Source organism: Aptenodytes forsteri, unplaced genomic scaffold (assembly GCF_000699145.1).
Source record: "Aptenodytes forsteri isolate BGI_AS27 unplaced genomic scaffold, ASM69914v1 Scaffold112, whole genome shotgun sequence".
In the NCBI taxonomy this organism is placed as follows: domain Eukaryota; kingdom Metazoa; phylum Chordata; class Aves; order Sphenisciformes; family Spheniscidae; genus Aptenodytes; species Aptenodytes forsteri.
This window is the reverse complement of record NW_008794883.1, coordinates 524,938-551,055: the sequence shown is the minus strand read 5'-3', so window position 1 is coordinate 551,055 and position 26,118 is coordinate 524,938. Positions and strand designations below refer to the sequence as shown.

The 26,118-nt window shown below is 38.6% G+C and overlaps 1 protein-coding gene across 3 annotated transcripts in view; it reads right to left on the bottom strand.

Annotated features, from left to right (window-relative positions):
- GNAS (GNAS complex locus) overlaps nucleotides 1–26,118 on the bottom strand; it is a 60,558-nt gene that overhangs the window by 8,957 nt on the left and 25,483 nt on the right. The window contains exons 1-3 of one of the 3 annotated variants that reach the window (XM_009274723.2): nucleotides 23,662–23,866; nucleotides 3,163–3,217; nucleotides 657–730 (exon numbers count right to left, since the gene is read on the bottom strand). Coding sequence is in view for 1 of the 3 variants with exons in the window: in XM_009274721.1 (XP_009272996.1) it covers nucleotides 657–730; nucleotides 3,163–3,217 (129 nt within the window). In the remaining 2 variants the exon portion in view is untranslated. Of the gene's footprint in view, nucleotides 1–656; nucleotides 731–3,162; nucleotides 3,218–23,661; nucleotides 23,867–26,118 lie in introns of those variants that run through there. The other 2 variants (XM_009274722.2, XM_009274721.1) reach the window with 2 other exon arrangements.

Below are 26,118 nucleotides of genomic sequence, written 5' to 3'. Positions count from 1 at the left end.
GGATTATGAGAACTTGAACAGGTAACAGTCTGCCAACATATGCACGCAGAGCTTTCATCACAAAATATAATTATGTTTACTTTCACTAACACCTACACTTGAAGGTAAGAAATTCTGGTGTATGTATATTGCAGATTCATTTTCACCCTTACAAGCTAAGACATTAAAAAAGGTCCTACAACAAGTCATTTGCTGAAACAAGCATCACAGAGCTAAAGTCAACAAAACCAGACTAAAACTCAGCAGTTTTTGTTCGGGTCAAGCAATCTTTCTAACCTGGGACAGTAAAGAGAACATGCACTTTCCATTACTTATATATGTACAAAGTTTTTGGTCAAATATTTCACTATATAAACTAGCAATGAATCAAATACTCAGAAAAGGCATTAGTAAAAATAGATTTAAAACATTTTGTTCTTTGCGATTTAAAATAAAAGCAGAAAATTGCACATCAATTTGCATTTCTTTTTAAAGCCAGACTACTAAATTAAAAAATCATGAAATACTTGCTTTCTCTTAAACATCAACTTGGGAAATACAGTAGTCTCAATGACTATATGGTAGACTGTCCTCCACTTTACCGTGGTATTTGTCTGCATTGTATTTAAAAAAAAAAAAAAGGGAGAAAAAAAAGAGAAAAAAATAAGGGTACTTACTGAAAATTTACTTTATCCACCTGAAACTTCGTTTCAAAAATTCCTGATGTCAAAACTCTGCATCTGAGAAGATCCTAGAGCATAAAGGAAAAGTCATTGATTCAACACAGATACTTCATAATTCTTCATATATCCAGCAACAGAAATAAAAACCTTTTACCCAGTGCTGACAGCGTATGCTGTACTGCAAAAACAGGGAACAGAGCATTATGAAGCTGCATCTAAGCTTTTGATCTTGAACACATGTGCACACGTATGGGTGTGCTCAACTTTTGAAGTACGTATATTTTCCCGAGCAGGTTGTAAGTGCCAAGCTTGGAATAGGAGGAAACATTTACAGGCCACTTAAAGCAAACGCAAGTGTTCAGAACAGCGCAGACCCATCTCTAGAGATTAGATGATGCGTTCACAGATTTCAGTGGGATCGTGGCATGCAACAGGATCTTTAAACTACCACCAAATAATTCCCAACCCCAGAAGACAGATCTCTCCCCGAGCTGTTCAGTGCTTGGCTATTAAAAAAAGTGTCTAGGTCTCAGAATTGTCCATTTTTTCCTTCAAAGAACCGGGAGCTCAACGACTTAAATCTTGTAAGAATTGGGCTTTTCAAAGATAAAGTTGAAAATTTCCTATAGAGACAAAAATGATAACCAGAAGTTGTGAGCTACAAACAATTGAAATTGTTATAAGCGCTACAAAATCCTATTAAAAAGAAACTGTATTGGCTTTTATTTACTGTGTATTGCAAAGCAGTGACAGCCATATACAGTGCCCAGCGGGTAACTGATCTAGAAGAACCTGATTTGCACAGGCTGCAGACTGAGTACACAGTCCAAATATAACTAACTACAAAATACCACTTTGAATTCAACTAAAGGTTTTATAATTTAGGACTTAAAGTTTTTATTTTCTTCACAATGGGTCTAAATAGCAGATAAATCGTAACGTTTGCAGCAGACAAGATCATATAAGCGGAACAGACTGTAAAAAAAATTATATGCACAATAAAAGCTCTGTTCTTACTACGTAGGTACCAAACTGGTTAGTCAAAGTCAAAACCACACAAAATCCAAAGGTTAGACAACACTGTTAAATCATTAAACAAAATGGCTACATTTTAACATCAGTTTTCTGATAGTAAATTATTGTTTTCTGGCTATTTTAATACTCATATTGAAATATGTATATATTTAAACATTGTTCTAACTTGTGTTTGAAACAGTTTGAAAATTCGAACGCCCCAATAAACAGAAGCAAATTTGGAAAACTGGACTCTCTGGAGCTCTGCATCTTCAGAAATCAATACAAGTATGATGTTAGAAAAAAAAATAAAAAGCACTCATCCCCCTCAAGGGGGGGGAAGGAAGTGATTTGATTATTACACTCCCGAGTTCTTTTAGGAGAAACATGTAACATCCCAGAGGATAACCCAAATGGGCCGGATTTACAGGATACTTGTGGGGAGTGTCAATGCAGTCAATGGTCCCAAACAAGCACCATAAGTACTTGTGCTCACTGTTACTTACAGCAGTAAAAGTATGCAGTTTTACTTAAGTAACTACTTAAATACTCACCTTACTTAAGTAATTACTATAAGTAAATTGTAAGTACTATACTTAGTACTATATACTAAGTATAAGTAAATACAAGTTAAACTCCTGACACCCTTAGCCTCCAATGTAAAACTGACACTTGTTTTAAAGTTTCATCTCTGAAGATCAGTTGCTCCAAATTTCAAATATAATAACCTGTATTTTTAATATTTTGTTTCTTGAAAATAGAATTATTTCAGTGATAAGAAAGCCTCATTTATTAAAAAACTCAGATTTTTAAAAGGATTTATGATTAATTTATTCTTGAACAATTTTAAAGGATACAAACTGCTCTCTTCTCATTAATACTGTCTGCCTAAGTTTTGGGACATTAATATGTTTTTTGGTTGTTTATCCTATAAAAGTACGCTAGATGCTTAATTGTGTTATTTATGGGCAGAAAGTTAGGAATATACATGTGATTTTGGATTAGGGATTTGGTCCTAAAAAGATCCTCAGATTATCTGTAACAAAACAAAAACTACAATTCCTATTCTGATAAAAAAATAAAATCTAACAAGGTTATTTTTACAAAATCTGGTTTACAGTGGGAGCCAGTGGGGCTGAGAGGATACCAGCCAACTCTGCATCAAAGTGCGTGATGGTTATTCAGCAAGGAGGGCAAGACATTATGAATTACTCGTTCAAATGGATATTTGAGTTTTAGTGTCACAGAAGCATGATGTAAGTCTTGAATCTAGGCACATTTTCATTTCACGGTGCATTTAAAATGTATAAACATAAACTCAATCCAAATGACAAAAGTAATTTTTACTGGAATACTAAATATGTACAATACATGGTAATACCTGTATTGGTGCCACAAATGGCAATTAGAAAATTAACGAGATAGTTCTCCTCAAAGACAGAAGGGGCAGATAAATTGTGTAATTTCTTAATGAAACTTTCCTTACCTGGTCAGACGGTGTATATTCATTTTGTTTGACTATGTCAATCTTGTCTAGAAAACTGGGGAGAGGAAAGAAAAAGAACTTTTCATTCTCAAATCAGATAAACTATCTAACACTTGAGTAACTGACAGGATCCCAGATGAGATTTGTTATATTTTAATGCACTCAGATTCACAAAATGCTGAATACACTTAAATTGCTCAACATACATGTGCTAGTACTTAAAACATGCATTTCCTAGCACCACCCAGCAGAGGGCCAAATCCACAGTTTTATTAATCAGGTCTGGCAATCTCATTCCAACGCCCTCCCACTCTGCTCCCTCCGCTAACAAACATACAAGTAGTTTAATTTAGGTAATTTATTCATATAAATTGTACAATGTAATCTGCTACTGCTAACAGTAAAGCAATGACTCAAATAAAATACCTACGTGTAATTTTCCTGAAAGTAAGATGAATATTTTTTTAAAAATTTATTGTCACTATAATTCTTCTAATAAATGAAATCCCTAAACCAATTTCATTACAAGTTCAGTCAAGTGAGAGGGAATACTGATTTTTCTGTCAATTGTTGGTACCAGTTTTTCAGTTTACTTTCTGGAGAAGCAGCAGTAGTAGGCCAAATGGGTATAGAAAGATGTGTTTTATTCAAATTCATTAGGCATTACCTAAAGAGGATATCCTGGAGTCTTTAAAATGTTTTTATCGATTAACTGTAACCTCCTAATTATCTTTCACTTCAACTCAAAGAGCAAAAATCTCAAGGAACCAATTTGTTAACTGTTTTATTGTGGTGTTACTACGAGACTCGAAGACGTAGCAAGCCAGCAGCTTCAGGATGCAGATTTTATGCTATTTGCACCCCAATCAAATTGTCCAACACCAAGTATGCAGCAGGGCTACACCATGCTCAGACACCTTCCATTTCAGTATTATTAGGAGAGCTAGCAACGCTTCTACAGTTAACTTTACCAGTAACATTAATGATTAATCACAGTCTCAAAGCCAATATACTTTAACCTTCCTTTTAAATTCCTTTGCATGAATTCTTTTCTTTATGAAGGAGAAATCATAAAGAAAAGGTGAGTTTTCCCTTCCGATCCCTACGCATAGGTAGGTACACTGAAAGTGCATTACCTACAGTCGCAGGCAACAATTTAAAGGGGGGGAAAAGGTAGCCACGTCCCAGATTCACAAACCAGAAACCATTCCCCCATTAAAATCAGCAAGGGTCTTAGCCCTCAGTTTCAGCCCCTGCTTCCCAACGGACTTTCTAAAAAAACCTTATGAAGAGCAGGGGAAGGAGGAAAAAATAATTGTATGTTTTAAGAGCAGCTTCAGTGTAATGCCCTTTTCACCAGGAACTAGATGACCATCTTGTTTCAGAGACAAATGAAAAGTAATTTTTGTTTAGTTTGAATTACGGAATTTTAAACACACTGAAACGTACCTTAGTAAACATGCTACTAAAAACATGAGACAAAGCGTAAAGATCAATTTCCATCACGAAAGGTGACATGGAGACAGATATACAAGGATAAAATTGATGTCAAATTGTGTTCTGCAATTTGCAAGCTGGATTTTTTCCTCATCTCTTCCAGGCTGTTAAGTAATTTCATTTTTCTTTTTTTAATCCAAAGGAAAAGAAGTAAAGCTCTTTGTTCAGTACACAGAGGATGTGAAATACATACAACAATCATGAATTCCAACTAGTATGAGTGTTTCCACATTATATTCTCCCCTAAGACCACAGTTTCAGAATCATGTGGCAATTTCACAAGTTGGAGGATGCTTGACAAATGTTCAGAACATAACATGTTCATGAAGATATAAAGGTGATTACTACAATGATCCAGCCTTTCTGTACTGAATTTATCTAAGTGTAACATTTTATGCAAGGTTCCACAAGAGGTAGATTTTTGGTTTTGGGGTTGGGGTTTTTTTTGTTTTGTTTTTAAATGCTCTGCTAATCAGCTTAATGGATTTTGGAAATTGACAATTAGAATATAACAACAAGGTATTGCTAAAACCTGGAACTGAAAGTACAAACCTCTTACTGTTGTTTATGCAGACTATTTTTAGGCCTATGATTTCCTTGAAAAACATCAGCCACATAGGAGCAGCAGTACTGTACTTGAGATGAATTCCAATAGCAATGTTCATGCCAGGTAAAACAAGTTCGAATGGAATAAACATTTCTTCTTCCCCCCAAAACAAGTTCCAACATTCAGTAACATCTGATACTCGTAACAATACTCGTTCAAGAAGGAAGTCTTTCACTGTGTGATAGTTACCAGAAAACCTACCCTGCTTCCAGGGGCATTTTAGGGAAAATGGAGCAAAGCGATACATTAAATGAAGATTTCCTCCTGTGCATGTGCCTTTTCATAAAAGTCTGCTCTAGCAACTTTAGAAAGGGCTAAAGACATTAAAAAACAGTTTGATTTTTTGCTCAAACATAAAGAAAGGGGATTATTCTTTCAGCTGTCAACTGAAAAATAAATGTGTCTGTAAGGAGAAAAGAGTAGCAGAAATTCGATCTAGTCTGATACATCTAAAATAAGGAACAACAGTGGGAGCATGAGAGTTCAGAAAAGATCAATACACTATGTTCAGAGACTTCTAAGTCAATGTTAGTCAAGACCAAATAATTTATCCAGTAAATTAAACTAATAATCAAGTCAGATGAGAACAAAGCCTAATTCGAAATATAAAACAAATTCACCATCATTAGTTTCTATTTTTAATTCTTGTTACGCTCTACCCAAAACACAAGCGAGGCCACTTCAGTTCTACTTTGTGTGCTGAATTCACTGCTGTTATAGATTGTTCTAAGTCTGCTGGAGATATGCCCATCTACTATGTCAGCAATGAATTTCACAGGGAGAAAGAAAAGTGACCTTGGTGAAATAATTCAAATAAAACTGTCAAAGCACGAAACCAAATTTTATACTGCGAGCAAGTCTTGCACCAAGTTACAAAGTCAGGTTTTTTTTTCTTCTGTAAAATTTTCCCAGAGATTATATGGGAAAGCTATTTTCCAGAAAGCAAATCATTCATTCAGCATCACTGCCAATTCTCACTTAGGGCCAGATTCTGGACATGACTAACTAACAGGATCAGTTATTGCTCTGCAAAATACTGTCACTTAGTATAAGGCACTTTTACCTGTGTTGTGTTATAAAACATTGATGCTCCTATGACACATTAAAAAAAAAAAAAAAGCAGGCTTTAGGTCATTTGTAGTCAGCAACACTGGAGAAGCATCATCTCTAGGACAGCAGTAGATGTGTCCCTGAGATATTAAAATGAAAGGTATTAATAAAAATTTAAAACAATCTGAAATAAAAAATGTGCTTTATTTTTGGGTCCCTTTCTTCAGCCTGGGGAAGGAAAAACAGATGTGAAATGTTTTAAACAGATCTTTGTGAAGAATCAAGTGTCTTTAATTTTAAGGGGTGCACTTAGGAGGCAGACTTCATACAGAGATACACCGCAGCTTTCCTTAACTCCTGCAGGTCAAAGTAATTAAGTCACAGACATATCCCCAATTCTTTCCAAATTTTTAATAAGCCTATTATGTCAAAACCATGCCCCAATTTTCAGATCAAGATATATGCCAGTTACTGATGTATTCTGGAGTTCTTTCATACAGAGCGAGCTGTTTTATCCCTATGTGGGGGGAATTTCCTGAATGAACAATGCTGCTGCCAGACTAAGAACTGCAGCCTGCACTCATTTTTCCCCACTGAAAAGGTATATAGCACATTAAATCTTCCACCTCAAGAAACAACACAACTTCACCGTTTTGGGAAGAACGGGGAGGGGGGGATCAGACTGCCTTTCCTTGAGCATTTCCTGACAGTCTTTTCAATAAACAGTAACTTGAAATTTTACTCTTTGTGATCTGACAAAATGGTTGGCAGGCAAGATTTTTTTTTTGCTTTGTGAAGAAGAGCTTTTGTTTTCAGTCTAGAACAACACTGGAAAGGTCTCTTCAAACTGACAACACACCTATATTTGAAGAGCTTTACTTCCATCAGATTTTTTTTGTGTCAAGTCATAACCTGAATTTGTATACAAAACGTCCCTCTTAAAAGACATATTAAGATCTCATCTTTAGTGTCAGTAAGACACTGCAAATCAAGAATTCAAAATGTCAATCCCAACTAAATACAGCATTTGTTTATAACTTATAACCCTCAACAGTAGTACTGGAACTCCGTATTTGTGAAGTTTCTTGCCTCTGAGAGCCTGAAGGTATTTTACAGACAGTAAATCATACTCACAACTGCCTGCCTTCATTCATGCTGCATTTCCTGCCTCTACCATCGCATCCTGAAATGCACACCTTACATTAACCCTATTTTAAAGGTAGGCACATAGGGAGTAAGTTAATTGCCCAGAGTCCCTTGAGTCAGTGGAAATGGAATTTTCATTTCCTCTGAGTCAATGTGTTTTTATCAAGATACTACCAAGAATTAACCAGAATATTACTAAGAATTATCAAGATTTTACTAAGAATTAAAGTTGTATTTACCCTGATCACCTCTAAAACAGTCTTTACAATTCAGATTTCTATGTCCGAAAAGAAATTAGTATTTGTTTACTGATCTTCCTAAAGACTAAACTGTGCAAATGCCCAACAGATTTGTATTTATTTATCTGTACCCTATCAGGACTACAAAACTAACTCAAAGCTCCCTAAAGTAGTTTTAAGCTAAAATTTAACTCAAAATTAATAGTGTTTATAAACAAGAGTGTATTTTTTATTTCTCAGAACAGATCATGCTTTACTCCTACTTTACTCCCTTTTTAGTCCTTGCCATAATCCTTTATGTTATTCAGCAACAGCTTTCTAAAAGCTAAACAGTTAACTATTTGATAAATTCTTTCTTTAGCTATGTTGTCTATGCTGAAGCCAGAGTCACAGGATTACTACAAAGACAGAATACTCTCTTTAAAAGGGTATTTGAGCTGAGAAATATGTGATGGATGTACTGTAACTTTAACACAGTTTAAAACCACGTTAATACAGAAGAGTTTTCCAAACCCTGAAAAGCCAGGTCTGTTACAGTGTCAAAACCACGGCTTCCCATGCAGGCCAATACACTGACAATAACCCCAGGGCACCGGGGTTATTTTCAGTTGCAAGCATGCGTGTGCACATCGACTGTCCCTCAAGTCTGTCCGTTTCTGCTGTTCTTGGGAGCAAGCAGGATGTTGAGGGGGGGAAAATCCTGTTCCTTAAACTGATGATAAAGATTTCTTCCACATTTCAGCTAGTTTATTTTGCAAGAGAAGCAGAAAAGCAGGCAAAGTTATAGGAACCATGCAAATAAAATAACCAAACATTCAATCTGCTAGTATTTATGGTGTCCTGCAAACATGGACAGTATATGAAACCAAACTTGTCATGTTTATCCTCAAAATGAAGTTAAAAATTAAAATTGGGACATTAGTAGACTTTTTGTTTGTTTTTAAAGATATGCTGATATTTTCTATGATTTGCAAAGGTGGAGTTTTTACTGTTAAGGTGGTCATAGAAGACATGCCACAAACATGTTACTGAACAATTTAAAAATATTCAGAAAGGCATAGCTCTTTTTCCCCCCCTAAACAAAACTGGGTAAGGGGAGAGAAAAAAAATTCCATCAAAACCTTTGCAATTACTTTAACTACTTCAAGAAGAAAGTTGAGAAAAAAAAAAAAAAGCACCTTTAGAGTTAAAAAAAAAAATAACCACCTTTAGAGACAGGCACATAGAGACAGTACTGTAACAAATATTATTGGTATAATTATGAGAGCACTATATTGCATGTAAAAACATCTCACGATGCTCCTGAAATGAAACTCTGCATGTCAGTTCTCAAACATAAGGACCCCATTCAAAACCAGATTTATATTGGAAATGAACTTCAAAATGTAGTGTAAGACTTGAACAGAAGTAACTCAAAAGACAACTCTTTAGAAAACTTTCCCAAGAAGCTGCAAATATTTTTTTTATTTCCCATTTCAAGTCAACCAGTTATTATGATTTCCTTATCGAAGTAGCAAGTCACACAAAAAGATTTAAAAACAGTCTAAAGCTCAGCATTTAATTATAGCTTGTATTAATGCGTACATATCCCAGAAAAGTGATTCTGAGAGCGGCCCCAGCTGTAATTACAGAAGAACCTCGCAGCATTCCAGCCACTTGGAGGCGGAGGGGCACCATGGGTCTAATTTTGAAGCAAATAATGAGAAAGCTGAAAAGTATGACTCCATATATTTGGAATCATCTTGTGGTAATCAAGGTTACAGTTCCTTATATGGTGTGGAGAACATGAAGCACACACAAAAAAATAGAATATTAAAACTACGGGGTCTAAAGAACTGCAACTATTGCAAAAACCCCTGAACATACCCCAGCAGCCAGCCAGCAAAGCCCCCTTATTTTTGTGTTGCCATGAAATACAAACCTTGCCCTAAAAACAAGGCTGGTTACGCACCCTGCTTCCTAAACTGCATAATTAAAAAAGCGTAATCCACCGGGAGGCCACGAGGCCATGAATTAATTTCAGACAAACCCAGCAGAAGGCAAGCCATCCCTTCAAAAACTGCTAGCGATAGAAAAGAAAAATGGGGAAAAGGTAGGAGAAAAAGAAAAAGAGGTTGTAGTTGTCTCTCTTCTTTTTTTTTCTCTGCCTGTCTAAAGTTAGTCTGGCTTAGAGGATGCACTAACTTTCCCAATCAGTTTTACATTACAGCACAAGTCCAGAAATAGCTCCCAGCCGCCTTGGCCTCTAGCACGGTTGCCATGACAATGGAACCACAGTGCTATAAATAGCTCATCAGCACCAAATCTTGTGAGACACATCTGGAATGGGGCCAGCCCAGCCCCGGCCTGACAAATAAAAATAGGCACAGGCAGTTTCAAAGGCTGGAAAGGTACAATGTGGCTCGGCTTGTGCGGAGCGGCGGGCAGAGAAACGGTTTTGATTGCTTGTTAGCATGAGATTTATTTGATAGGAGATTGGGAAAAGTATAAAAGTTACTTTATTGCATACTAAACAGTCAGTCTTCCTCTAAGGTCTATTTTTCTTTCTTTTCCCCTAGTCTGCAGCAAAACCATACCACTTTTGAAACTGTAACAATGCAGTCTTTCGCCCAGGAGACCATTAAAATAAGGAAAAACAGAAGAAAAGAGATCTTCAAAACTTCCCCCTCTAACTATTTCTGTACATTTTTGGCTCCAGTGTATTTAAGCGCTCCTGCGAGTCTGACAGGCATCCTGGATGGGATCCTGCACAGGCTGGAGCTCTTTGCTCCAGTGGTAATCATTCACAGGCTGCTCAGTGCCTCCACGAGCCTAGTACGAGACGAGGTTCCCCAAGCCCCTCTGCCAGGCTGCAGCGATGGCTGCTCTCCTCCTCACCCTCAACATCGTCGCTTTGGACCCTCACCAGGGACAAAACTATGGCTGTGGACTACGCCAAGGCTACAAACCAGCTGTGTCTGCAACTCAGGCCAGACCTGAGCCGTGCCTTCAGAGGTGGAAGGCAGAATCAGTAGTTGCAGCATAACCCAGCCCACTTCGCAACAGCTCTGCTTGACAAAACTGCCTTTTGAGCAAGCATTTTCTTTCACTTAGTGGGTGAGAAAATGTCGTATTTTTAGCACAGACTCTTGATCAACCCATTCAATTACATCCAAATTATCTGTGTGGGAACAGAATGTTATGTCAAAAATGTTATTCAGTATATTTGTCAATATTACCCAACAGAAGACATTTGTGTAATCAGGAGATTCACTATTTTCTACAGCATATGAAAGCAACAGTTCAGGAATCAGACTGAAGTTGTAAGACTTTGCTATTTCACAGACACTGGAAATAGTAGTCAGAGTGATATAACACAGCGAACACCACTCCCAAAATATAAAAGCTTAGTTGCTCTATCAAAAACCAATAGAGACTACAGATGGTAATCAAAAAACTGCAACTAAAATAAGCATTTAAGCCACAATAAAATATCTTCTGTATGCCATAAAGGCACCGTGCACATGCTCCACACAAACTGCACCATCAGCCCACAGGATTCCTTTAGGTCCCTACATGGATATTTTCATTTCTAAAAATTGTAGAGTAACTTCCATCCAGGATTAAAGCTGTATGTAAACTTCCCTCCCCTTCCCCCTTCCTTTTACCACATCCAGTTCGCTCATTTGCCATCTGAACAATATACGTTTCAGGAAACGGCAGTTTTCACAGAAGTATTTTGGAAAATGTACTTTATAACATGCAATGCAGCGCAATTCAGGGTTTATTGGTTTTTATAAAGACACTCCAAGTCAGTTTAAGAGCCTATAATCAACTGCAAGTTTTGATTTAAATTATATAAAAAAGAACTATATACATTTTTTTTTCTTCCTTAAAAAAGCAATTCATAAATTATTAGGAGATAGCCCTTCCTGGCTCATATAATGAACAAACTTTCTGGGTTTGTCCGGGAGAATCGTGAGAGGGAGAGGGCTGTAAAGCAGAAAACTCTACAAGGTAACCCAAACCTGGCCAACACTCCAGTCCTTCGTTGGAAGGGCCTCCACAGCACCCCCAGGACGCCTCCGTAGACAAAGCCTGCCAGATCCCCTCTGCCATTAACTCTTCACCCTGACCTGATGCTGCTTACGGATCCCTCCTCCTCCAGCGATGGCTTTGGAGGGATGCCTTCCCCAGGCAGATCGTTTGTACTCCTTTATGCTTCCCACTGACCGGGGGGCACATTTTATCCTGAACATGACAGCCACCTGCCTGCGACCGTACTCGACTACCAGTTTTCAGATGAAACCTGTCCGATACAGCTTCCCCTCACCGATAACTGACACAAACCCCAAACACTTGAGGCTGCTCCAGCTGCCTTCACTCCTATTTGCGAACTTGTACGAAGGTATTCTCACACTCTCACAACTACCAAAACAGACCGATTAAAACCAACTCACTACTGCGTGCCTCCGAGGCTCACTCCACAATACAAGCCTGTATATGTCAAATAACTTCAGAACAGCCTCTTACCCCGCCCCAGAAAATTACTTTGCCGTGCCAGGAAGAAACGTAAGCTGATGCAAGGCCAAGGTTGGGTACACAAATGAAAGGTAACGGTATGGATGAGATCACTATGTCGTGATCTGATTCCAGGGCAAGCCCGGGGCGGGAACACGGTGTGAATGAGTGGGGAAGAACATGGCACACCCCCTATTAACTTTTTCTATCTGTTTTTTCTTTTAAGTAGGCTGCAAAAGAAGACAAAAAACATGGGAAAAGATGAAGCAATTAAACGTTCACATAACAAAGTTTCTCACTTCACTTTGCTTTCTGCCCCTCTTCTCCAACTTTTCTTCCTGAATTTTGGTGGGCCAAACACACCAGAGACTCGGATCTAACTAATGAACCTGCCTCTTGCAAAACACTATCAGATCTATTGCTTTAGATACGGGACGTTATCTCTTCTCTACACTTTAAAACAATTTTGTTTGCCTGGCTTCATTTTTACTTCTCCCTATTCATGAATCAGTGTTTAAAATAAAAAAAAGCGAATTAATCAGAAATCAAAATATCAGCCATCTCTAAACAATTCATGCGTTGCTGGAAGCAGAATGAAAGGCAAGTGGTACGTTGGGCCTGGGGAGTTCCCAGGGAAATCAAACCCCAGACGTGAGGGTGGGAATTGGGCACAGTGAATGGGAGAGCTGATGCGACAGCCTGCACTCCTGGGCCGTTCCGTGACTTACGGGCTGCAATTTCTGTCTTTCCTGACGCTTGAAATGGTTTTAACCTCCTGTGACTCTCAAAGACTGTCATCTGGAAGAATCAAACTCCTAGGGTACTCCATCAAGTTTGGTATCTTTTTCAGTTATTTCAACAAGAGCTCCGTACACTAAAGATTACAATTTTTAATTTTACACAAGGAATGAAAAGCTGAAATCTAATACTTAATTGTAAGAAAATAACAAATTGTTTCCGTGGTCTTTACTATCTATAAAGCCATCAAGCTGGACTAGTGAGAACTCAAGTATGGCTAATTGTGAACTTCTCTTCCACCCTGCCCCCCCCCCTAAATATCCCTATTTTTAATATATCTTTTGTCCTCCCTGTTTTCTAGAAGGTAGAAAAAGGTCTGTATCTACGAACAAGGCCAGGGATTTTTCTGTTGTAAGCTGTTTTTAATTGTAAGCTAAAATCACAGACCTTACATACAGCAGAAGAAACCAACATAACTGCATCACTGAGTGCATCACTCCTCTGCCCTGTGGGTGGCTGAACTTGGAGGAAAACTTGAAATGTAATAATTTTTCAAAGTCTATTTAAATCAATCAGGTGCAATAGGGATCATCTTAGACAGGTTTAAGAATACTTGCTGCTAACTTAGACTAAGGAGACTGTTTAAGCAAAGTCATTTAGGCAAAAATCAATATGAATAATTTTTAATGGAATTACAGAGTGCCTCTACAGAATATAAATTTGTTTGAAACCCCCCCAACATCTTGAGTTCAAATCAACAAATGCTTGCTTCAATTTCAGATGTCATTTTTAATATGGCAACAACCTATGCATTTTATAAGTATACGTCCCCTACCGTAGGCCGCTCTGAGCAATTAGAACAGGTGAACCTAATGGGATATCCTTTCATTGTGTTTCAACAAAGTATTTATAATGAACCTTGTCCTCACGGTCTTTAGCTCCCTCCAGTGCCATCAAATCAGTAGAATTGCTTTCAGTTGATAAAGACCATCACGTACATCTAATTTTAAAATTGCATTATTCTGACAAAATTAATGACATCACTAATAAATAAAATAAAAATTGTGTTAATAATTTAAAATGTTAATAAAAGCGTATTCCCTCAATGACTGGGACCAAAAAACACAGCCAGAAAGTAAAAAAAAAAGAAAAAGACAACCAAAGAGCTAGATCTGAGGTAGGACTAAAACTACTATCTGACAGCCACAAAATGCTTTACAAGCATTACTTATTGGTATTTGCACCATGCCTTTCAGATGATAAAATAATAAACTAATACTAGTTTCCATAATTTGAAGAAACAGAGCTATCTGCAAAAGCGGACAAATCAAAGGTTCAGGCAGTTCCCACATTTTTCAGCTTGTGTGTGGCTTGTATAACCTAAACCCCAAACACTGAGAATACAGAACCAGGCACTTCCCCAGCTGCTATCTGAAAAATGGGCAACATCATTTTTAACAGAATTTTTAGAGACGGAGGTAGGTGGAGCTGACATGATCTCCCATGGCAGAAAAGGAATTTTGATCCCAGCTGAGTTTGAGACAGAAAAGGAATTTTGATCCCAGGACTGAGTTTCCGCAGGAACTAGGGAAGCAGTAATAGCTCAGGGAAGGAATCAGACCCCAGATGAGCCCAAAACAATGGGAGGACAAACCGCTGCCGGGTTTTGAGCAGGGTGGTAGGGAGGACTTCACTGCCTTATTTAAATACACTTGTACAAAGGAATTCAGAGAAATAGTTCATGTGTATTTAACATGCAAGAATATAAATCCAACGCTGGAATTTTGCCTACTTAGGCGCCATCCCAACTGAGATTTTTGTTCACTATTTTAGAAAGTTAGGTTCTTCTGCAAAAAGGCAGTAATTTTGACTGTTATCCTGCTCACAGGACGCTCAAATGTTTCATTTCTTTTATGCCAGCGTCACACGTGATGCTTGCTGCAGGCACTCAGGACTGGAACGGCAGTCAGTGTCTTCACAGGACTACCTGTCAATACCTGTTCGGGAGCTGACAGTTCAAACAGCTCACAGCAGCTCACATTTCAGTTTTTGCTTTTCTCAGAGACGTGCCTCCCCCCCGCCTTTTATTTTAAACATTCTTTTTCCAGCTTGGGAAAAACAACTCCAGGCCTCTGTAAAAGGAGGCACACAACCTGGCATCTAGTATTAAAAGCATCTGTAAAGAGCACACCTCTTGTTCTGAAGTGAGTTACTATATAAAGTTGTTATTCTTTTTTCTTGAAAACATTTGCTTGATCATGAAATTTAATACCAGACATACTTAAAATTCATTTTAAAACAAGCAAGTGATACGGAGCTACAATAGCAATTCTATGCTGTTAATTTTGAGCAGTACAGTGACACTAATCTTTAGCTACTGTGAAAAGCATCGCCTGCAAATATCTGTTTCTGTGTTCTTTTGCCATACAATAAAATGAAGTAGTCAAATTTAAGTGCTTGTCTCTCCCTGGTACACATTACATTCAGGCAGATAAAAGGAGCAAGAAACCAAGCTTGAAGCCAAATTCAAAGGCAAACAATAAAGGTGAACATACTACGTCTGTGGGAAAGCCATTCACAGGGAGCGACCACGTTTCTGAAAAAGTGCAGCCCTCTTTTATTCTCACAGAAATTTAACACATCAAACAAAAAGAACTGTCAGTCATCCAGTTTCATGATTTTGCTTTTTGCTTAGATTTTCGCTACTCTTAAAAGGAAAATCTAATACAGACCCTCCACCTTCGCTTACTCACATGTTGTTTGTGATAACGTCAATACATAGTCATTGACGATGGAATATTTCCCCAAACTGCATTGGAATATTTAGTACTTTTAAGCTTATAGTTAAAATGGACACCTCACAGAACACTGTGGCTTTACAAAGGCTCACAAACAGCACTAATTTAGCAAGTGACATGATATGCCATTTTAGAATCTTTTAAATAAAATATTTTGGCCCTTCCCCCTCTCTTCCCCACTGACCTGCTAACTTAACTTATCCTGAAGCAGAATTTTAATCATTATAAAAATATGAACTCCTTTAAATCTCATGTTTCAAAACAGAAGACTGGCTATAAAAGACCTGAAAAATAGTATTAAAAGCTCTAATCATTCAAATGTCTGTAAAACAGACAGTGGGATATACTTCATATTTGCAAAACATATTTTAACATTTGCAAAATGTATTTTTAAACGTGGACTTTCTAAGCTGCGTGCTTTTAAGGTTAAAGTAACAGAGAATTTAGAATGAAGTGTGCACAGGAAAAGTAAAATCCCTGACAAGGCACAACCTTAGCCTGTTTCCTCTCTCAGCCAAGAGTTGCGTCTGCTGGTTTCGGCACAGAGAGGTTTTCCATCGCAGCTCCCTGACTCACAGACGAGCAGTCAGGTGCTGCAAAACATGGAACTGAGATAGGACTGGAGTAAGCGTGCAGAGATGTGCGTGGGTGATGGATGTGCATGTGTGAGAAGGAGTTGTTGGGTGAGTGCACAGGAAAAAGGAGGCAAGGGGAAATTTTGGAAGGACTTTTAAAATCCCTTCTTCTCTAACTAGCTTAAGACAATGTTACAATGAGGCAGTGATAATGCAGCTGCTTCAGGTGGAATTAGTTCTTTTAAACTAGTTTTATTGACTCTATTACAGTTATATAAAAGTGTTGTAATTACCTAAAAAATTACTAAATATATTATTCACAGAACATAATTATTTCAGCATTATAATTTAAAACCCCTCAACAGCAGAACGGATAGCTCTATCTTGAAATGGAACCTTGTACTCAGGAGAATATTAAGATTCAGGAGGTACTAAAGGTGACACATACGCACTGCCCTTGCAGTCTCAGCATCCTCACTGGCCTCCTTGTCGGCAGACTTTACACAGAGGCCAAGGACTGAGAAAGCCTGGGCAGGGAGTCTTCTCCCACAGCCCCATCCTTCTCTTCTGACATGGGTCTCTGTGCTCCCAGGCAGTGCCAGAGCCTTGACCACAAACCACCCTTCTACCGAGGTTGAAGAGAACCTCTGCGCCAAGGTATACCGTACAAAACTCTGCTAAATTTAAATTACTGCCACGTTCCCTAGAAACCTTAACTTTAGCCCCCGTTTCCTCAGGGGATGGGGGGAAGGAGAAAGAAAGATTCTAGCCATTATGGTTGTGAAGCAAGTACAAAATGCTGCGGTGAGCTCTACCTATGCAGGTAGTGTGCAACAAACACACTTGCGAGGTGGAAAAGAATTTCATCTCAGCAGACATTAATTCTGAAACTCTGGTGATGCTGGTTTATGCTTTTTTATTTTATTACACTGAAAATAAAGTATCACAAAGCTATGAATAACAACTCATTTTTGCACAAGTGGGTGGACTCCCCGCCCCCACACACTCAATCACAACCAGACAGCAGGGAATCTGACGGAAAGAAAGCCAAGCTGAAGAGCCCAAGGTGTGCATTCAAGTTCCATTCAAAATTTCCAAATTCCACTGGATGACTAAAAGCTGTAAGATTCCCGCAGAGGACACACACATCTTGACTATCTCTTTGTCTGCAGAGGGCACTGTCTCATGTTTGCATTTTAAATGGCTGAAACCCTAAACCTAAATATTAACAGATTAAAAATTTCCTCTTCTACATGAAAAGAACATTTAAACAGTCTCAGGAGAAGAACTGAACTAAAACAGCCACTAAAAATCATGGGTAGAATTGCTACAGTGGGAAAGATGAGAAGGGGTCTACGAAGGTATTTCTCTTCCCCAAATGTAGTGCATATTCCCACATCAACATACACTAAGGGGTTATGAACCCAGCTGGGGCTTTGGCCGCCCTTACAAAGCTGTGCTCAATATCCAAGTCTTATTTTGCACAAAGACATAAACCCAGCAACCCTCTTACAGTGTCTTACTGCAAAGAAGCACTAAAGGACATACAGCACCCTTCAGTGTTGCAGTCTTGGTTCAAATATGTGCCTAAAACTTAGTGGGCATCTGACATTCACAGCCCACAGATCTGGTAATAAATGTGCAATTCAAAGCTATGCTAGGAAGCAGAGGTAATAAATGTGCAATTCAAAGCTGTGCTAAAGCAGAGGCAGTCTTATTTTGCACAAAGACATAAACCCAGCAACCCTCTTACAGTGTCTTACTGCAAAGAAGCACTAAAGGACATACAGCACCCTTCAGTGTTGCAGTCTTGGTTCAAATATGTGCCTAAAACTTAGTGGGCATCTGACATTCACAGCCCACAGATCTGGTAATAAATGTGCAATTCAAAGCTGTGCTAGGAAGCAGAGGTAATAAATGTGCAATTCAAAGCTGTGCTAGGAAGCAGAGGTAATAAATGTGCAATTCAAAGCTGTGCTAGGAAGCAGAGGCATGCAGCAGCTCTAGTGGAATGATTGTGACCCAGCTGTAGCCTGGACTGGCTCACCTATTGCTCTGATACCTGTAACTAGAAACTATGTGATTTAAGAGTGCTGAAGACAATTCCAGGATTTCCATTTGTTCTGCATTACTATAATTAGAGCTTCCGGATCATGGTTTACACTAAGAACAGCAGCAAAGACTGCAAGGTGGAAGAGACTCAGATCAGATGGGTCAGATAGGGAGAAAGTCTGGAGAGAAAGCTCAATGGTTCTGGTGAAAAGGAGGGGTGTTCTTACGTTACTTAACACCGTATCAGGTGCTTATACATACACAGTCTATGAACATTATAACCATATGTGAAACGCAGCTTTTATCACACTACAGTATTTTAACTCCACTTCCTCTACTCAGCAGCAAATTATTAGATTCACCACAAAAAAGGGTGCCTAAGTGCAGCAACTGATATATTACACAGAAGTTAATAATACGCGACTACTAAATATAGGCATTCTCTGTTTTCTTCTACGTTTTCCAGCCTAAGACATTTTTGCAGCATCTTGAACACACTAGCTGCCCTGTATTGATTGCGATGCTCAAAACTAGCGACAGGTGCAGAGCTCTCAATATGGCACTTTTCCCTCACCCCATCCCACCCACGTTTAGATCCTATAGCTTCAGCTTGTAAAACTAGTTATCTTCTTTGTATAAATGCACATGCACAGGAATTCCAAGGAACAGACTGCCAACAAGCAGATGAGAAAATTAAAAAAGATCTGAGACGCTAATAAACCATGCCAGAATTATACTCTGCATCTAAATACAGGTTTTAAGGGAACATCATTGGAGTACTTCTGCAGATAAGCATATCCTTCATTTTAATTAAGAAAGAAAAATTTCCTCCTTGGAATGAACCCACTTCCATTCAAGAGACCTATGTTTTATTAACACATCTTACGATTTTCTGTTTCTTTGCTTAAAGAATGGGGAAGAAAAAAAAATAAAGGTCGATATAATTTACACTCAGGTCACTGACTTTCTTGATTGTGGCTCCAAACACCAAGACTTTAAAAAGGAAAAAAACCCCAGCCACCCAAGCCCCACACTGCTCTGCAGTAGAACTTCCTCCTGTTACCTATATTCATTTTTATCAGTGTAAGCTGCAGATAATTAATGGAGTTAGAGTCAAAAGGTATCCCAAGGAAGAAAAAAAAAAAATCTTCAACTAACATCACAATTGAAAAATGCAACTTTTCTAATGTATTACTGATTTCTAAGTAAATATGCAGGGAAACTGCCAGACATTTACATAGATATATATGTGTCTAACTCTGTAGAGTAAAAATCTGTTTGTTTTCTGCATGTCCATCGTTAATCCATTATGGTGCTTTGTGGTATGGATGTTTGGAATAAATGTGAAACATTTCAGAATTTAAAAGATACACTACTTAAATGTGGATACTACAACCCGATTTGCCCTGTAATCCATCTATGTATAAAAGCAGCATATGCTTGTACAGATTCTGGTAATTAGAGAGTTTTGTTTCAAAAAACCGCCATGTTTCATACAATATAAACATGGTAATTATCACTTTATCTCACAATCTACACTGTGATTTCAATTATGCACAACAAAGGGACTGCTCATGAGAACTGAACTGAGAGCGTGAATCGCACCTCTCGTAATAATAGTAACAAACCTATGTTTGTTAGCGTTTGTTTGTTTTTAAAAGGTATTTGTTGAATTATTACAAACATCTCTTACAGACGGGTGAAAAAAGAAAAATGTACTGGGTGCGGCACTAATCTTTCATTTGTAAGACTTGTCTTGAGGGAAATCAGTTTCATATTCTTTACAGCCACGTGACTTTATCAGAAAACCACAGCACACAATTTTGGCATAATTAGCAGGACCTTCTTAAATACAGCCCAGAAGAAAGCTCTGAGGGAAACAAACACATTTCACATCATTAGGGAAAGTCAGAGCTGAAATGGAGGTACCAGTCTCTGCACAGAACAGCAGAAATCCTACCTATTTTTAGTTCTTCACAATTCCAATAAGAAAACAGTTGGGAGTCTAATGAAAATACCTTGGTGACAAATGTAATGGACTGTACACTAAAGTTACTATTTTTAAATAAAGTTCCTAATTATCTTTCAAAACAAGAAGCAATTTAGCAGCAGTGGAGCTACGGCTTCCCAAGCGTCTGGTAAGGCTTGGCTCCAATCAGATTGAAACTGGGAAATGGCTCAACACCTTTCTGATCCTGAAAACTGGTTGAGGGCCAAGGCTCAGGGTTTGGTTGGGTTTGTTTTTGTTGGTTTTTTTTTTTTTTCCATTTTGTTTTGGTTTTTTTAAGTTTAATGAACGCAGTTCTGCTTTGACCTGTCCAGTCCTGCCTTGCCCTGTTTTTCCCTGCCTGTTCCCCAGTCACCCTCCTTATGAGCAGGGAATGCCTCCACACAGCTGCACAATTTCCAACCCGCCCGCGTGTGGAGAAGGTGGAGAGGAAAACAGAAACGGAGCTCATAATGTCTGAAGAGAGCTGGTGAAAACGATAAATGATAACAAACTGCTTGGATCTTAGAGTAGTTCAGCTCTGTGGAGGAGAGGTGGACAGTGGAGTACTCCAGAGGCAATGGTGAAGGGTCAAGAATTTCACCTAGCCAAGAGCTCTGAAAGAGTGCAGAGGAATTCACAACACGGAACATCTCGATATTTGCAAGTTTACTGAACGAGCCACATAAATCACAATAAAGTGAGTTATAATCTGACACGTTCTTCTCCAAATAGATCTTTAAAACTAGATATTTTAATTACTGGTTCCCTTGATAACACACTGTGACAATAATGAGTATACGTTATACTTCTAACCTCACATAAGACTATTCCACACTTCATACGTACTGCACGCTTTATTTTTGAAACAAACTTTTAACAATAGGGGTAGAGAATTAGAGTTAGCATCGAAAATACACAGATAACATACTAATATCTACATTTTAATGTGACATAGCAGGATCCTAGAGTCTGGAATGCCCATTTGGGGAATATATCATCTATGCTGGTAAGACAAGAGAAGATCTCTGAATCCATCCTCTCACCCCTTCTACAAAACCACTTCACCGTGTCAAGATTCTGGATGACACTGCAATACTTCTTGGCATTAGTACCATGGAAGATTGAACAATAAAATCCTTCACTCATCTGATTTCATTTAAAACCTCACACTATCCCAAATCACCCAGGAGTTTTTGCAGATGTGAGCTTTTATATTCTTCTTGAAGACGAGACGTATCACAACACCAATTTACAAATGGGGAAACTAAGTTTCACCCCAGTGTGGCCTTTGATAACAAAATGTGTGGATCCTGAAGCAGTTCAGCTCCGTGGAACAGAGGTGAACGGTGAAGTCCTCCAGCAGAAACGGTGAGGAGAAGCCATTCAGGCTGAACCAAGAAAAGAACTGAGACATACACCATAACTGCAAAATCTGTTCTTCATGGCACACATACCAATAGGCAGAGCTAATGAAAAGACCAAAATAAAATAACCATCAGTAGACTCGAGCAAGATTGGTTCACTCTTGAGACTCAATTTGCTGAAAGAATATCCAGAGAACAGCCACACCCTAATCTAAGAAGATTGCCTTGCCAGGTACGAAGCTTCAAGATGCCTAACTTTTCCACACTGTCCCTGATTTTATAACATCACAAATGAGTAATTAAAATCTAACTGAGATGCCTTAACAGCAAAAATGGTGGACAGTGTGTTCCAGACACGGTCTTCAGCAACTTTGCAAGTATTACCAACATTGGCAATATATGAACAAAAATGGCAAATGAACGTAATTTGTGGGGATTTTGCGTGTATATTGCTGTTTTCATTTATTTATAAAAATTACCTAGGCTTCAGAAGGTTTTTTGGGTTTTAAAAACCATGAATCTCTCAGCAAAGATGATACAGCGCTACCTGGCCACCTGAACCGGGCTGGACGCGGCTCCCACCAGCACCACGTTCCTTTGGCAGACCCTTCTCCAGGACCCAAGGCTCTTTCCCTCCCCCAGCTGCAACAGCCCTGCTAAAAATAGCCCTCCGCTCGCTTTTACTCCGGCTGCAGTTTGCATAAGCCCTTTGGGGGACGGGGAACCTTGCAGAGTACCCAAGGCACTCCACAGCCTTCACAGAAAGTTTACTGGGCAGCCAACACGTTTCAAGTGTAAATTACCGTCCAGACACTGAAACCCCTCACTTGCCTAATGAATGCACTACAATTCAGCTTTATTGGTGGATATCCTTCTCGGAGACTTGATTAGCGTACCACAACACAAATATAGGTAACACAGAATTATATTTAACTATAACAACTGATTGTAACACGTTTCAGCTCCAAAATCAATGTGTAATATACTACAGAGTAATCAGTTCAAAAATGGTATTTCAAATCACAAAACCTATCAATGACATCCTGACTACAAAATTACTCTTAATCGCATGTAAAATTAGCTAGCAATTTCTTTCAGTTTATTTAGGACTTAGTCACATACTATAAAAAATACTTCAAGAATACTTAAGTTCAGCTTCAGTTTGGTAAACTTCTTCACCTAATATGAGCTTAATCTATTTTTTAATTTTCAGCCTGCCCCTCCTGAAGTAAGGATTTTATGACCATGTTCTCTGCGTGCAAGCACATGGTCTCAATAAACTTTTGAGCCTGCTGGTAAATTTATACCAAATGTGCTGCAGACATCTTTGTCAGGGGTCTCTCAAAAATAATAAATTCAGCAATACCTGTGAATGCAGGCAAGCACCCAGACAAGAGAAATTTAAATTTAACTCCCCAGTGAAGGAAAGGCTTTGGTGTATCATCAAACAGTGGAGTTCACAGAAGAGGAAAAGGAGGGAGAGAACATGCAAGTCAACAGCATCGAGTGCCCCCTCTCCCTGGGACCGGCAGTGATGTATTTGCAGTGTTTCAGGCCAGGGAATAATTGGGAATCGAACCTGGCGCTTTCACGTTGTACCAGCAAATGTACTGGCCTCATTTCATCCTTGTATCAGAAATGTTCTGATACACTGTTCCTATCTTTCGGAACACTGTTGCTTTTAATTCCTTTTTTAAAGCAAGTCTTTAATGAGGTTTTACAGTATCTTTTTAGGTCTTAGTTTGATAAAAGTATTCTCCTAATTGTCATCTAATCTTGAAATGTTCCTTTTCTGCAGCAATACAGCATGAGCGATAAGAGCTCGTATTAAAAAAAAAAAACAAACCAACCACCCATGCTCCAAAAGCTGTCATGCTTGCTGACGGCGAACATCAGAAACAGCGGATCCCAAGGTCAGGCAAAAAGTTCCAGCAGCTACTCACCCACCACGGCGAGTAAACTGCAAAATCCTAAAAATACCAGTCACACCTGCTCCACGTGCGCTGCTATCGGCGCGCCTGGAGAAGCACACCGTTTCAGCAAGCTCTTTCCTGCTGGAGCAGCATTTGCTGTGGCTTCCACAGCAGCAGCCAGACCCGAGGGGTCCCACCCCCCGGCAAGCGCCCCGCAGCCAGTCCAGCACTGCGCCCCGCATCAGCTGTCCCAGAGCAATCTGGCTGTTACATAGGTAATGCAAAAATGATGCAATCAGCGCCGCACTCTTTCTCGTTTCCTCAAGCATTTATTTATAGCTTGCCCTCTATTTTGTGCCTGCAGATGTTCCTCCTGGGGGAGGGATTCCTAGTGAAGGCTGCTCCAGCCCGTGTGGAAGTCTTCTATTCCGTTTGTTTCTGTTTCATACTGAATTGTTTGTTCGAACCACAGCTCAAAACAAACCTCATTCAGGGCTTTTTCTGTTTGCACAAAGAGAGGTTGCAAAAGCATAGGAGGAAAGGGTGAGTAAAAATTAATTCTCAGGAACTAATACGAGTTTTAACAGTCGCTTTGATTGATTCTCAACGCTTGACAGCTATGGTTTTTACACCACTACAGAAATCCAAGACCACTATACCATTAAGTCCAATTTTAACAATTCAAGATGATGTTTGCTCTGGTTTTTTTTATAAAGTTATGGGAATTTTACAGTAAAACTGAGCACATTTTTTAAATTAATGGGTAAAACTTCAATAAACACAGAAGTCTAGTACACCCTAAGTGCATGACAACCTTACAGAGTTTACATAAACACAACTCCTCCTCTTATTTTAACTTCTCGTCCTAAGTAATTCATTGTAACACACAGACTGACCGCTAGCTGTCTTCACAAAAAACAGAGGATTTAAGGATTACTGTGTACACAATGATCTACTATTTTACTGTTTCAAATTTACTCAAAGTATGTGTATTTTTTTGAGAACTGATATTACAGGAGAAGTTTCACCTGCAGCAAATAGCGTTATTTTTAGGGTGAATTTGTTGCATTTTCCCTACCATAAAAAAGTATATTCTATGCCTAGTGAAAATAAAATTTAAAAAAAAAAACAGAAAAAAGAGCAATACCATCTGCAACATCCACATACAGTGCAGGCAAGCCAAAGAATCTTGAGCTTTCAGCAGTCACGTAGCTCCGCCACTTGTCTGACTTTCTGAACATGTCAAACCTCGTCAAACGTTGGACCTGTCTTGCAGTAAATGCACCAATTGTGTGTTTATCAGCTTTGCACTAGTAGCCTGATACAGTGTTTACTACAATAGTGAGATCCCCTCACTCCAGGAATGCGTGGCATCGCTTAAAGGATGAAAGGCTGCTCGGCAGAACACCAAGGAATCCATGCAATCAGCGATATTTGTGAAACCTGTTGTTAATGAATTAACTCACAGTAGGAGAAACTCCATCTATTTTAAGAGAGCTCCTGTAAGGATGAATCCAGGCTATTGAATTTTTCTTAATCTTTACAATCACGAAAGAAAATCAAAATTGTGTAGTAATGTTATGTTAGTAGCTGCATTTAATGATCTTGTGTAACAATGCAACATACTAATTTCTCAAGTAAATTATTTTGTGTCAAGTCTGTAACAACACTGATTAATCACTCAAAATGGGTTGCGCATTGAGTCAGGGCTTTGAATGCATACATGAAATCTTGCTTACTAATATATTAGTTGTTTGAAAAATATTGGTCATTTTAATTACATGGAAAATGATTTATGAAGTCTCAAAACTTAACAAATAATCAACCAAAATAATCAACAAAGATCAACCCTACACATCTCTTCGAAGCAACTGATCTGACCCCATCCTCAAAACATGTCTTTGAATTAATGACCGTATGGAAAGGGTTTCAAAGTCCCTCTCGATTAAAAGCTGGAAACACTACTTTTCAAGGTGGCAACTCTTTAACTGTTTTGCATAACTAACGCCAGATAAGTTTAGCTTTAGGTATATACACATGTATACAAATCACAGAGTTATCTGCAGAACAAGCACCCTGCCAGTGTAGTTCACTAATTCTCATTCTATTACAAACTTGTACCTATCAACAGAGCAAGAGACCAATATGATATTCACAGCATCTCTTCCAAAACCCTCAGCAGACAAAGGATGTTTTTAAATATATTTCTAGCATATTCTCTCACACTATTAATTAATGCCACTGCAAAAACTTTTGAGGATGGAAAATGGAAAGAGTGGGAAGAAATGCAGAACCTGTTGCCATTAAAATGCAGAAATTAGTAAAAGTTTAATTAACAGAACGGTTTTGGCTTATATTCCATCTCCTGCTGTGTTGCATTTCAACTCTTCCCCTTCACCCACAAAAAAATTCCACTGCATTTGAATTTGTATGTTTGCAGAGAGCAGTGCTACAAAAAACAAAGCAGAAGCATGGATAGGTATCAGA